This window comes from Rhinopithecus roxellana, chromosome 7, assembly GCF_007565055.1.
Source record: "Rhinopithecus roxellana isolate Shanxi Qingling chromosome 7, ASM756505v1, whole genome shotgun sequence".
Classification (NCBI taxonomy): domain Eukaryota; kingdom Metazoa; phylum Chordata; class Mammalia; order Primates; family Cercopithecidae; genus Rhinopithecus; species Rhinopithecus roxellana.
Window position 1 is genome coordinate 47,523,645 of NC_044555.1, and position 14,050 is coordinate 47,537,694.

Genomic DNA, 14,050 nt, shown 5'->3' on the forward strand with positions numbered 1-14,050 from the left:
GGCTGTTCTGCCAAGATTCCACATAGCTGTGAATGTCAGACTGTAGGCCCTGGCAGAGTGGGTTCATTAGGGAATCTCCTGAACTAGAAGTTGCAAAGATTCGTGGAAGAAGCGTGGGTTCCCAGGATTTCTCACTCACTTACTGCTTCCCTGGGCAGAGAAGGCTCTCCTGGCTCTGTGTCACTCCCAGACGGGCAATTGGCCTGCCTTAAGTTCCTCTGTTCTTCGTGAGTAGAGTTGTTTCCTTGATTAGTCCCAATGCGTGTACCTGGATGTTTCAGTTAAAGGTGCTGTATTTACTCACTTTTTCTGTTCCGTTCCATGACAGCAGCACACCTTCATTTTTTAAATTACATTTTTTGCCCTCAGAATATATTTTCAAATAGGAGGTTTTAGCTCACTGATTTCTTTCTCTGCATGATCCATTCTGCAGTTAAGAACCTCTAATGAATTTTTCAGGTCAGCAAAAATGCATTCCTTACTTCCACAATTTATTTGATTTTTAAAAAATGATTTCAATCTCTTTGTCAAAATTTTCTCATAAGTTTCTGAATTGCTTTTCTGTGTTATCTTGAAGATCATCGAGTTTCCTTCAAACTGCTATTTTGAATTTTTGGTCAGAGAGCTCACATTAAGGTCCGTCACCAGATCCTTGCTTTGACTGTGGAGGCCACGGTTCCCTGTTTTCTTTTGTTTCCTGTGAATGTACATTTATTTCTTTGCATTGATAGATTAGTTATTTATGCCCTTCTTCTCTTCTCTGTCTGGCTTGTTTTGGTTTTTTTTTGTTTGTTTGTTTTTAGTTTTATTATACTTTAAGTTCTAGGGTACATGTGCATAACGTGCAGGTTTGTTACATATGTATACTTGTGCCATGTTGGTGTGCTACACCCATCAACTCGTCAGCACCCATCAATTCATCATTTATATCAGGTATAACTCCCAATGCAATCCCTCCCCCCTCCCCATGATAGGCCCCGGTGTGTGATGTTCCCCTTCCCGAGTCCAAGTGATCTCATTCTTCAGTTCCCACCTATGAGTGAGAACATGCAGTGTTTGGTTTTCTCTTCTTGTGCTAGTTTGCTAAGAATGATGGTTTCCAGCTGCACCCATGTCCCTACAAAGGACACAGACTCATCCTTTTTTATGGCTGCATAGTATTCCATGGTATATATGTCCACATTTTCTTAATCCAGTCTGTCACAGATGGACATTTGGGTTGTTTCCAAGTCTTTGCTATTGTGAATAGTGCCGCAGTAAACATACGTGTGCATGTGTCTTTATAGCAGCATGATTTATGATCCTTTGGGTATATACCCAGTAGTGGGATGGCTGGGTCATATGGTACATCTAGTTCTAGATCCTTGAGGAATTGCCATACTGTTTTGTTTTGTTTTTTTATTGCATTTGTTTGCTAGAGATTTGTTTTAGTTTTTCAATTTATTTCTCTGTACACCTGCCCCTCCCCCACCCCCCCCACTGTGTTGCTACCTCCTTTTTGGCACTAGATGATGCCTTAAGCCCAGGTTTGCCTAAGCTTTAGTAACAGATCCCAGCACTGCTCATCCCCAGTGGTGGAGGTTCTAAATGGGATAACCTGATAGTGTGGGAAGGCTGGCTGGGGGTTTTGCCCAGCGGGCCTGTGGAATGAACCACTTACAGCATAGTGCTGCTGAATAGCCACTCTGAATGTTTTCCTTTTTGTCTGAGTAACAGAGCAGAGTTCTCAGGGCTGTGGGTGATAATGTCCCACTTCCACCCTTTGTGCCTGGCTGTCCTCAGGGAGATTTCTTTTTATGGGCATTCGTGATGCATCCTGTGGGTTAAGGCAGGGATGGGTCTCCTGCCAAGAACTCAAGATGGTGGAGAAGCTGGTTGTCCACCTAGATCTCAGGTATTCCAGTGTAGAACACATAAGTCTGGGGAAATTTTTCTGCCTCATTGGTGCAGTGCCGATTGTAGTAGATGTGTTGCAGATACAGAAATCCAATTCTCTTACTGTCTACTTGGATTTTTTTTTACTTCTCTGTGCCCCTGGAACTGCCAAATCTTCATATTTGAGTTCTCAGATATTGCTGATGACAATCTCAACACTGTATGTTCGATTTAAGCTTTCTCAGGGAGGGAGCGTGAATGAAGCCAGGTTGCTTCTATGCTGCCATTTTGTAACTGGAAGTTCATCTTTTTTGATCTGTTGATTTGATAACCAAGAAGGCTGCTAAGTGACTAACTGGCAAGTAGCTTCTCAGATGATATAGGTTTGATTACCTTAGAGCCACATAGTTCATCTTTTTTCTTTAAATGTGCTGAATGCTACTTCTGTGTTAATTTTATTTGTGCTTATCTCTGTCTCTGAACCACATGAAACTGCTTTTCCCAGATTTTCCAAATTGCACTATCATTGCTCTCTGTTACAAGATGTTGCAAGAGGTTTTGCTAACAAATTGCTTCTTGGGTTCTATACAGAGATAGTCCTGGGTTCATGAGCGCTACTCACACACTCAGCTTCTCTCTAACGATGCCCATTGATGCTGTATTAACCCACAGAAGATGCTTTTTTATGTGAAGTGTGATGGCAAATTAATAGATGGCAAACTGATTTGCAAAAGTTTCTCCAGGTGACAAGGGAGAAGCTTTTTTCTTACAAGATGATCTCCTCACTCCTGCCCCTGTGTGGTCCTCAAACTCTACACCCTACATGAGAGAAAACCTTCCATGGGCTTCACTCTTGGAATAGATAGAGCAGATACCCCACTGGGAATGCCTGCAGGAGAGTTTCCTCCATGCCTTTGTAGGAACCAGAATCAGGAGATTAAGGTCCAGATTGTGGGAGCAAACCATCCTTCATGAATGCACTCTCAGTGCACCAAAACCTCACTGACAATTCTAAGGATAGCCAGTGTTCTCCTAAGCTCTGATTTACAGACAACTGAAGGCCCTTGGGAGAAAAGTAGACTATCACAGATGACAATAATGTTGAAACACAGAGGCCTATGGGACAACATTGTGTCAGAATTTTAAAGGCAATGTGGGACTGTTCCTCATAAGTTCTCACTTAAACATATTGTCCTGCCTCATACTGACCATGTCTATCTCTTCCCTATTTGCAAGTTAGAGAGAAAGGGGATCTCCTGTCACCATGGTCTTGACTGTTTTCATATCATACCTCCCAAAAGAAAGAACTGAAATGGACAGTTTGTTTCTGTTTTGAAGAGTGAGGCTATTCAGCTGTGCTGAAGTAAAAAAGGGGAAGGCAGCTCCTGCCTTTGGTCTGGTGGACCATCCCTGCTTACCTGCCTGTACCCCTTGCACCAACCTCTATCTGTCTGCTTTTTCCAGATCTGTCTGGTCCTGGTTTGCACACCTGTTCATGGGACTCTCCAGAACTGCCTTTCCAGGATGGCTCTGCTTTGTGTACAGAAGGAATAGTACTGCCCACCAGGAGGAGGATAGGCCAGAAACCTAGAAAGATTTCTAAAAAGAGGCTATAACTGGAGCAGGAGTGGGGATCAAGGGATGGAGGGAAGGTGTCTTTTTTCAACTACAGAAGTAACATCCAGGTTGTCAACCATGTTTCTATGGAAGTGTGCACATGTGTGTGCACACACATATACAGCTGTAGATTAGCTCTAGCTGCTGTGGAAGTAGACCAGACTGTGTGTCTGGTATTTTTCAAACAAGTATCACAGTGATGGACAAGGTTCTGTCTACTTTCCTGCCCTTCATTTCTCCTCTTTCTTCCTTCACCTCCATCTCCTCCTCCTTTCTCCTTATCCTTTATTTCTTCTTCTTCGTCATCTTTGTATCTTTGTCTTAATCTTTTCTCTCTCTCTCTCTCTCTTACCTTCCTCTCTTTTTCTTCCTCCTCTCTCTTTTACTCTTTTCATTCTCTGTTAACATCCCCAACCCTCTTGGAGTTATCCACATAGGGCCTTCTTCCAGCTATCCCAACCCCTCCAGATATCTATATTCAGCTAATCCTTGCAGAGTCCTTCCTGCATTATGTCTCTTATTTTCTGTGGTCATCATTTTTCTGGCTGACTCTAAGTCTCCTCAGTCTGAACCAGTTTCCATGATTTTCCCAACCTCAAATGTTCCCAATATTTTTATTAAAGTAATCATTGTAAACCTTCTGGTCCTTTGCACACATCAGTCAAGTTCTTTACAAGGCACCTCTGGTAACTTATTACGTTTTGCTTCTAACTGTTTCTTTTTTCTTTTTCTTTTTCTTTTCTTTTTTTTTTTTTTTTTTTTTTTTTTTTTTTTTTTTTTTTTTTTTTTTTTTTGCTCGTTTTAGAATGTTCTTTATTCTGACAGTTGTTGGACAAATATAAGGCATGTTCACAAGTATCTGAAGTTGTATATAAAACACACTCAACAGATGTTCCTCTTCTCCTTTTGTACTTGCTGCTGCAAACTGATCTTTATGCACGTTAACACCCATACCTCTCAATTCTTGTGGATATGCAATGTTTTGGGGACCACCGTGGAGAATCTGTTTCAAACTAAGACGTGAGCTTCTATGAACTAAGTCACTAAGACACCAGAACTCATGGTGAACAAAGGCAGAGGAAGGTGACCAAATCAGCTCATAAACTCATGACTCTAAGTTTCCAGTGGAACAAATAACACATCAAAAAGCATTTTTTGATCCTTCATGTTGGAGAGAAATGGAATGTGTCCAGATTTCATGGTTCTATATTTACCACTGTCTAAAAGTCACAAAACAATATCTAATTTTTTCATGGTTTCAAATGCAGTTACAATTTTGTTCTTAGGCCACAGTACAAGATTGCATGCATTACTTTACACAAATGTCAAACACAGAACGATTATTACACAGACACCTTAGGGCTGTCAAAGACACAGCTTCTCTTTTTGTGGGGCGGGGGTGGGGAAGGAGAATGATGGTGGCCATTTCCACACACAGCCTGTTGTGTGCTCAGCACGGCTGGATGGATGCGGATCCCAAGCACTTGCTGACTGACTCACAAAAGAGGACAGAAGCTGCTGAGGAGGGCAGCGGAGTTCGAAGAGCAGGCTCAAACTAGGGGCTGGGATGATGGACACACAGCCTCGATTCCAGGGGGAAATCTCTTGGTCGATATTAATTAAAAACTATTAGTGATTTTTGAAAATCAGATTACATCTATAAAAGATGAAAAGTAAACACTTAAAACAATCTATTGAGTGGAACACAAAATAATAAAAAATCAAATGCAGATGGGATTTCACAAAGAGGAGATTTGAATCTTTTGGTCTAAATCAGCCAATATTTTAACGTTATAAATTATTAAAATGTAGTTTGCTTATGCCCATTCTTAAAATGCAGAATCTTTGAGGAAAAATATAGACATATTTTCAGGAATACAGACTCTTGTGAAAATTTTTAAAAGTCAGTATCATCTCTCTTGCGGAGCTACTAGAACAGGTTTTTCAAACACAAAAGGGGAACAAACGTGGGGCGCTTGAATATGTTAAGAATTCTTATCACTAGAATACTGCTTCAAGGCACTCACAGTACTTTCCAAAAGAAGCCACCCACCTCAAAGAGCCCTGCACAGCCCCAGCGACCCATGAGTGTGGTAGCTGGCATTTTATTAGCCACTGCTTGGCCATCATCAAAGTATTCACTTGGAGTGGGGAAGTTACTTAATATCAATGATATTAACGATTTCCATGAATTTAGCTTTGTGACACACAATGGAAAAGGGTCTTCAAATGTTTGCTTTTTACACCAGTGATAGGAAATTGTCATTCTTCCAATTCAGCATGCTGGTGGATGACTCTTTAGTGAAGTGTGACTACCTAGGGGAGCAGGAAGGCAGCTCCCATTTCTCACTGGGCCAGCCTCTTCCAGAAGGTGCAGGCTACTCTTCTGACAGAAGATCATGACTCTGGCAGGCTGGGCAAGCACTCTGCCCTTTAAGCCACTGCTTAAAGCACCCTTTGTGATACTTGTGCCCACATTTGAGCACACACTCATTTTTTGATTTGAACACCTCGTGGCATATTTCACAGGAACTTGCACCCGGTGCAACCCTCACAGGGACATCTTCTGCTTTCTGCCCCTTGGTTTTGGGTGATGGTGCAACAACCGCCGAGGGTGGGTCCTGGGAGGACCCGGTCATGGGGGCAGCAGAGCTGGGCTCATAAGTCCTCTTGTCCTTTCCTGGGTTTGGCTTTTTCTTTTTCTGTTCATCTAGAATGTGTTCTGTCACTCTTTGTACAATTTCATCAATACTCAATCCTGAAAGTGAGCTCTTGTTTTTGCTTTGCACGTTTTTAATAAAACCAGCAAGCTCAGTGCTATCGTAACATGGGAATACCACTGACAGGTGCTCAATAATACTATTGAACAGCTTTTTTGGAGACTGGCTTGAACGTGCAGCATGTCCTGGAGGAACAGGCTGCTTCCGATCAGCCACAAGGCTTTGCTCTGACAGAGCTGCCTGGCCATCCCTTTTTGGCCCTGGCAGCTGAGTGGCTTCAGGCTGACTGGGGGGTGGCCCTGGCAACAGCACAGAAGGAGCCTCCCCTGGGGAATCACTGGCAGAGAACACACTGGGATCCCTGTGAAGTGCTGCGAGGTTTCCAGTCACATGGCTTGCAGAAGTCATAAGCCCTTGGTCATCGTGGCCTGAAGACTCAGAGAGTAACTCAGGATGAATCATGTTACAGGCAGGAAATGAAAGCTTGGGAATCTGCACTTTAGAAAGTTCACTGAGCCGAGAACCATTTTTAATTGCCTTAATTTGTTCTTCAAACTGAGACTTTGCTTTCTCAATTTCTTTTGTAACATGAGAAAGAAACAATTCCCATGAACATATATCAGACTCCATGTCAGGATATGCTGCAGGATCATGGCTAATCAGCTCCAGCTGCTTCAGATAGGCTTCTGCTTGTGACTCCATGATCTGTAGCTTATACACTTCACTCTCCTTCCAGTTTTCAAGTACGGATACCTCTGCAGCCACAGCTCTCTGATAACTCTCTTCATAATCCTCTTTCCTTTTCTTTATACACTCTTCTATTTTCATTTTCTCGTTTGTAAGTGTGTTGCTGATTTCAAGGGACTGATCCAGATGTAATTCATGTTCCTTATCCTTTCCATCATTTTTCTGGATATACATTGCACTGGCATTTGAAACCTTTTTAATTTTCTTCTTCAGTGATTTTAGTCTTCCTTGGATTTCTTTTTTTTCCTGTTGCCATTTTTTAATTTCTCTTTCCAGATCTTGAATGAACCAGTCTAATTCCATCTTTGACATCTTGTTTTCTTCTAAGTGCCTTTTCAACTTTTCTTCCAGGTCCCTGGTTTCTTCTAAGCCCTTAAGTTTTATCTGCTCATAATTTTCACACGCTTTTTTAAGTTGGTCTTGTAATACTTGGTACTCCTTTTCAATCCGTGAAATTTCCCCTTGTTGTTCATCAAAAGGATTATATGGCTCAGTATTGACTTCTTGGTGTGTTATGTTCCAAGATACCTGTATGGCAACCATCTGCACGTGTGGAATGTTTGTTACTCCACTGATGCTTTCTGGAATTACTTCACATTTATTCTTAGAATTTCCACAGTGCCCATCATTTCTGTTAGACTCACTTAGGACCATATAAGCATCACCTGTGCTGCACTGTGACTTTACAGATGTTACCGAAGAGTATTCAAGGATCTGTGTTTCGGAGGCAATCTGGTGACCAGCAGCATTTTCAGCATTCAAATGATGACCCTCAAAATAGGCAGTAGCATTTTTATCTGCTCTGTCATTGGCTACAAAAGACGGCACCACTGGTACTGATGTTGGTAGCTGATATTCAGGAGAAAGGCTGGCCAAGGGTGTATATATGCTGGTGTACTGGGGCAAACCTCGTAACACATTTATGTGTGCTAGTGGTGTCCGGGTGATGTCACATCTCTGGAAAGGAAGATACGTACAGTGTCCTCTGACCAAATGGGATTGAGCCCAATAAGTTGGTTTCACATCCTCAAGAACCAGTTTAGGGGAATTAGAGGAGACTTGTTTGTAATTTACATCCTCAGAGCCTGGTTTGGGAGAATTAGAAGAAACCCCTTTGGTTTTCCCATCCTCAGAAACTTGCCTAGAAGAATTACCAGATAGTGGTTTCGCCTTCACATCTTCACAAGCTGGCTTGGGAGAATTAGCAGACACGGGTTTGGGCTTCACATCTTCAGAAGCTAGTGCTGAAGATGAATCTGACACTGGTTTAGACTTTACATCTGGTTTAAATTCCCTAGCAGCTGAATTCAGTGGTAGTTTAACTTGTAAATACTCTCCTGCTTTTGAAATGTCTTCTACTTTTGTTTTAATGTTTTTCTTCTTTCTTTTTTTCTTGAGCCGTAATGCAACTTTCTTCAATGCAATACAGTTGTCAATCACCACAAAACGAGGACATCCCAAGAGAAAAGATTTTAAACCTCCTGCTTTTTCTAGTATTGGTCGAGTTTCTTCTGGGAAAAACTCATATTCTTCAGAGAACATCTTGTTACTCATGTCCAAGGGACCATGTTCCTCCAACAACTGAGAGAAGTAATCATATAGAGTTGAATATTTTTGCTTTGGGTTAAAGTCCCATAGCTTCTTATTGCGGACAACATATTCATTACTGTGTTGGTCATAGAGAGCTTCAAATTCTTCTAAGTCTTGCCGAAGATGGTCAGGCACTGCAAATGGGCCTGCAGTATCTGAATTTTGATTGCTGTGGTCTTCACTTGAAGTGATGATCTCATTATTTGGAGTTACTGAAGTTGTTCCAGACCCAACTAACATAGGTTTTGAATCCTTTAGCTTCTTTTTCTTGCCTTTGTTTTTCACCTTGGTAGAACTAAACTGTGCTTCGCCACTGTCTTGTTTCCTTAACACAGTACAGCGGCTGTCCATTATATCAAAGAATTCATCTAAAGCACTATGCAAGGCTGGGAACTTGTCTCTGTGTTCTTCTAGCAGCCATATTAAACAACGGGCTTCCTTCAATGATGTTGGCTCATAGAAATAATCAAGTTGCTTTCCTTCTATAGAGTCTAGTTTGTGACCATATTTCTCATTCCAGAGGAAAGTCATGATGCTAAAATCAAGCTGCTTAAGAGATGCTCCATACCGAGAAAAGAAAGGTCCTGTGGCATCTAAGCCAAAGCTATTAAGTTTTTGGATCCAGGCGGCTAATTTGGGCTCCACTTCTTTAAGCTCACTCAAAACATGCAGAAATATTCTTGTCTTTACTCTGCTCTTTTCTTGAATCAAATGATGAATAACATAGTCCACTGCTTCATTTAGAAAATTTCTGCTTGAAAAACAGGTTGTATAGTCTTCTGTGCTCAAAACTTTCCAAGAAAGCAATTCTTTGAGAAGCGTGGCTGTATTCCATATGCCGGATTTAATCTTGTCAGCATACTGCTTTATACACTGTAGAATTCTGTCATCAAGGAACTGACAGCGGTGAACATTGTCTACAGTTTCTTTCTGCTCTTCGTTTTTGGGTAGATTACTTTCTCTTAAGTCCTCCTCCATTCTTTCTTGTGCTAATTTTTTTGCTTCTTTTTTTTGGATCTTTCTCTTCAATTTTTTGTCTTCTTTCAGTCTTAGTTTCTCTAGACTAGAACATTTCTGTTTCAGAATAGGTCTTGGAGGAACCTTTTCTTTTATGACCTTGTGTTCAAATTCACATTTAACTTGACCACCACTGCTGAAGATGATAATTTTAGAAATGACACCTTCACAGTCAGGGGTAAGACATATTCCTTGTAGAAAATCCTTGTCAATTTTATCATTAAATGTTGTAGTTTTTAACTTCTTCCAGCAATTCATGTGAAATTCTATTTTACAGTACTGGCAACAGCTGATACGTATAAAACCCTTAAAGTCTGGATCAGTTATATATATCTGGATCTTAGAATATCCACAGCACTTCTGATAGCAACAAATGGCATCTGGCACTGGAGGGAACTTGCATTCTTCAACAAATTTCTCTAACAGCATCTTTATTTTTTCTGGCTGGGACTCTTCAATAATCACATTACTTGTGGGCCAAGTTAACACTCCAGGAAGACGATAAATCAAGGTTCTTGCTTTCTCAAAGTGATTGAGAGCTTCTAGAAATCTGTTTTTTTTCAAATATACTTTTCCAATTCCACAGTAGGCCAAGCAATCAAGTCCCTCATTGTGGTAGTGTTCAATAATCCTCTTAAACTGGTTTTCAGCTTCAGATAGTTCCTCAGGCTGTCCTATTCCAAGGAGAGAAATGGCAAGTCCATAGACAACCAAGACATAGTTAATCATGGCCAGGTTCAATTGCTTTATTTTTTGAGGATCTAAACCATTCAGCAACTCTGTAAAGGCCTGTGCGGCACTGCGGCAACGCTGCTCCAATAAGGCTGTATAGCCATCTTGAATTAAGCTTCTCAGCATTGTCATTATATTAGCAAAATCCTGGTGTGCAGCTCTGGAAGATTTAGAAAACTGTTTCTCCAAGATGTTCTTCAAATTTGCTGGTAAAGTCAATTGTGAACTAGAACTGTACTTCTCTGATTCATTGTTTCCAGATTTTTGTTTTCCTTTATGTTTTGGAGGCTGACTTGATGGTGGTGAAAATTCAGGATGACAGTCACAATCATCTACCTTCAATGCCTCATCCACCACCTTTAGATTCTGATTACCACCATTGGCCATTTCGTGATTAAGTTTTCTGAAATCTCTTTCCTTCTCTACAAAGTTAAGTGAAGTACTAAATACAGGTGCTGACAAACTCCTAGGTGTGTAGGCCCTGTTTTCATAAAAGGCTTTAATTGGATTCTTATTTGCTGTTCGACCTTGTAGGTCTTCTATTTGTTTTTGTAACTTTACATGCTGCTGAATTAGATCCTTGATTCCCTCAGGGTCATTTTTACAGAGATTTTGAGCTTTTATGTTTGCTTGCAGAGCCCAGTTATATTCCCCCAGCATAGAAAGAGCATCACAATAACGATAATGACCCTTTGGCCAAGAGTTCTTCAGAATAGTGGCTCTCTTTCCATCACCGAGTGCATTTCTAAACTGTCCAGTACGAAGAAAACAAAGAGCTCGGTTACCATAAAGAAGGTGGTTTTCAGGTCTATATTCAATGGCTCTGGTGTAATAGATAATAGCTATATCAAATCTTTCTTTGGAAAACTCTTCATTTCCTTTCATTTTCATTAGTTCTCCTTGCTCTACACAATCCACACAACTTTGGGTTTTAAGTTCTTCAAGCAAATTGCAGTCTTCCACTATAATTTTAGTTATGTGGTACTTGTATTCAGTAAAGAAAATACTTAACATAGGCCAGCAATTGTCAATTGATCCTAATTTAGTTAGAATTGTTACATCGCCTGCATATTTTATCCAATTCAGAGCTTCTTCCATTGCCAATATTTTATTTTCTATTTTATAACCAATTCTCAATAAGCCTCCAATAAGGAATGAATCATTAGCAACTTTCTTTGCCAAATCCACAATATCTTCCATCAACTCAAGATGTTGTAATTTCTTCAAATTTATCTCAGAAGCACGTGAATTGCTGGCGTCCACACAGGGATGCAATCGTGATATTACAGAACTGTTTCGATGTTGAAACAGAAGTGGCCAGAAGATGTTTATTTTAATGGCATCACAATAGTCTTGCAGGACAGAAATTGGTTTACTACACCATATACTGCAGATGTCAAATTCTAAATTCCTCTCACTTTGGACATAATCTTTATATTGCGTACCCACCCCATCACAGTAAAGCTGAGTCACACGAACATAATCATCGGTCATAAATTCAGCAGCAAAGACACAATCGTCCACGTAAGGGCAATCTTCCAACAAGGCATAATCTGCCACAGTGAAATCTCCCTCCGCAAAATTGTCCATGATGCACAAGTCACACACACACGGAGGGATGTGGAAGGCCCTGCTCCCCCGGCATCTCGGCTGCAGCGGGACAAGGTGACACATCTGGGAGCCCGGCCGCGCGCCGGGTGTGCACTCACCCGGGCTCGCCGCCCGCGAGCCTGGGATGCGGTCGTCCGCCGCCCCTGCCGCCGCCGCCGCCGCCGCCGCTGCTGCTGCCACCGTTGCCGTTGCCGCTGCCGCCGCCGCCGCCACCGCTGCCGCCCCTGCCGCCGCCGCCGCCGCCGCCGCCACCGCGCCGCCGCAGCCACCTCCGGCCCTCCACGTCAGCCGACGGCGGGAGGGAGCGTTTGCTTTTAACTGTTTCTATGTCAATACTGACCGCAGTTACTATTTTCTTCCGCTGCACTTTAAAGTCTTTTTTTTTTTTTTTTTTTTTTTTCTGAGACTCGCTGTGTCGCCCAGGCTGGAGTGCAGTGGCGCGATCTCGGCTCACTGCAAGCTCCGCCTCCCCGGTTCACGCCATTCTCCCGCCTCAGCCTCCGAGTAACTGGGACTACAGGTGCCCGCCACTACGCCCGGCTAGTTTTTTGTATTTTTAGTAGAGACGAGGTTTCACCATGTTAGCCAGGATGGTCTCGATTTCCTGACCTCGTGATCCACCCGCCTCGGCGTCCCAAAGTGCTAGGATTACAGGCTTGAGCCACCGGTCGAAGCCATGTATCCTTTGCCCACAAGCCAGAGGAAGGGGAACCAGGTCCTTTCAGGAAAGTGCATGGGGGATGCCTCTCTCTCATCATGTCCCCTGACTCCCAGGTGTAATCATAATCTCCGCATGGAAGTGCCAGGCACATAGAGAGTGCTCTTCCTGCTGCCTACACTCCTGCTAGAAGAGCCCTGCCAAGGTCATCATAAGGCCTGGGATCCACTAACAGCTTTGACCACTAACGCAGGGTCTGATATTAGGGATGTCATTTCTTCACTCTGATGCACTATTTTTTTTTTTTTTTTTAATCTATACACTGATGAGAGGCCGCTCAGAAACCTGCAAATTAGCATCACACTCCCCTAGGTTCTGTAGCAAGATATTCTGGGAGGAAAACCTGTGAATCTTATTTCCACCTGTTGCTCAAGGAAAGGACTCTTTCCAAAGAAAATTAACAGTCATATACAGGGGAGTTTTTCTGTGTCCCTTTTTATCCTTTGTTCCTTTTCCCCTCTATCTCTTTTAATGGCACCCATTTCTTCCCATCACTTAGAATCACTGAGAATCTTTTTTTACCCTGGCTTATAAATTGTGTAGAATTCCTGTAAAGTATGGTGCTCCTTTGTCTATTTCCATTGTCGCTGACCTAATTCTTGACTAACTGGCCATTTGATCCACTTAGAAGCCAGAAGAGCTGTGTTCTCATTTCAGAAGAAACTGTGTTACCCTGGCCAGTTTTCTTCCCTTTTGTGGAATTCAGTTCTTCATCTATAAAATTGGGGGAAGGGGGTTGACCATCCTGGGCTCTATCTGGAGGCCGATTGGAGTCATAGAGAGAGCTCTGACATGGTGTGCAGGGCCTTGAACTCCACTCACAGCTCTGCTGCTAACCTAGCATGTGATTTAGTTTTAGTCCCTTTCCACTTCTGAGCCTCAGTTCCCTATCTAAGCAGCCACGACTGACAATGGAGGAGTCTTAGACTGCCACAAATGAGGACCTTGACCCCCTAACATGCCTGTGTGTTCATAAGACCCATATCCTCTGATCTTGAGCAGACAGAGCCTTTTCTTTTTTTTTTTTTCATTGTACTTTTCTTTTCATTTATTTTATTTTATTTTTCCGTAAGTTATTGGGGTACAGATGGTATTTGGTTACATGAGTAAGTTCTTTAGTGGTGATTTCTGAGATTTTGGTGCACCCATCACCTGAGCAGTATACACTGCAACATATTTGTAGTCTTTTATCCCTCGCCCTCCTCCCACCCTTCCCCCTAAGTCCCCAAAGTCCATTGTATCATTCTTATGCCTTTGTGTATAGCTTAGCTCCCACATATCAGTGAGAACATACAATGTTTGGTTTTCTATTCCTGAGTTACATCACTTAGAATAATAGACTCCAATCTCATCCAGGTCACTGCAAATGCTGTTAAATCATTTCTTTTTATGGCTTCATAGTATTCCATCATATATATAATAT

The 14,050-nt window shown here is 42.0% G+C and overlaps 1 protein-coding gene across 2 annotated transcripts; it reads right to left on the bottom strand.

Moving 5' to 3' along the window:
- Positions 1-5,517: 5,517 nt before the first annotated feature.
- LOC104655259 (E3 ubiquitin-protein ligase TTC3-like) lies at positions 5,518-11,888 on the bottom strand. Of its 2 annotated transcripts, XM_030934548.1 has the most exons (2): positions 9,666-10,594; positions 5,518-9,612 (listed from the first exon to the last, which is right to left on the bottom strand). In XM_030934548.1, exons 1-2 carry the CDS (start codon positions 9,785-9,787, stop codon positions 5,871-5,873), a joined length of 3,864 nt encoding a protein of 1,287 aa, XP_030790408.1. In that variant the 5' UTR covers positions 9,788-10,594; the 3' UTR covers positions 5,518-5,870. The 2 variants fall into 2 exon arrangements, with proteins under 2 accessions (XP_030790408.1, XP_030790407.1); XM_030934547.1 differs by having other exon boundaries at positions 5,518-11,888.
- Between the last annotated feature and the right edge of the window lie 2,162 nt (positions 11,889-14,050).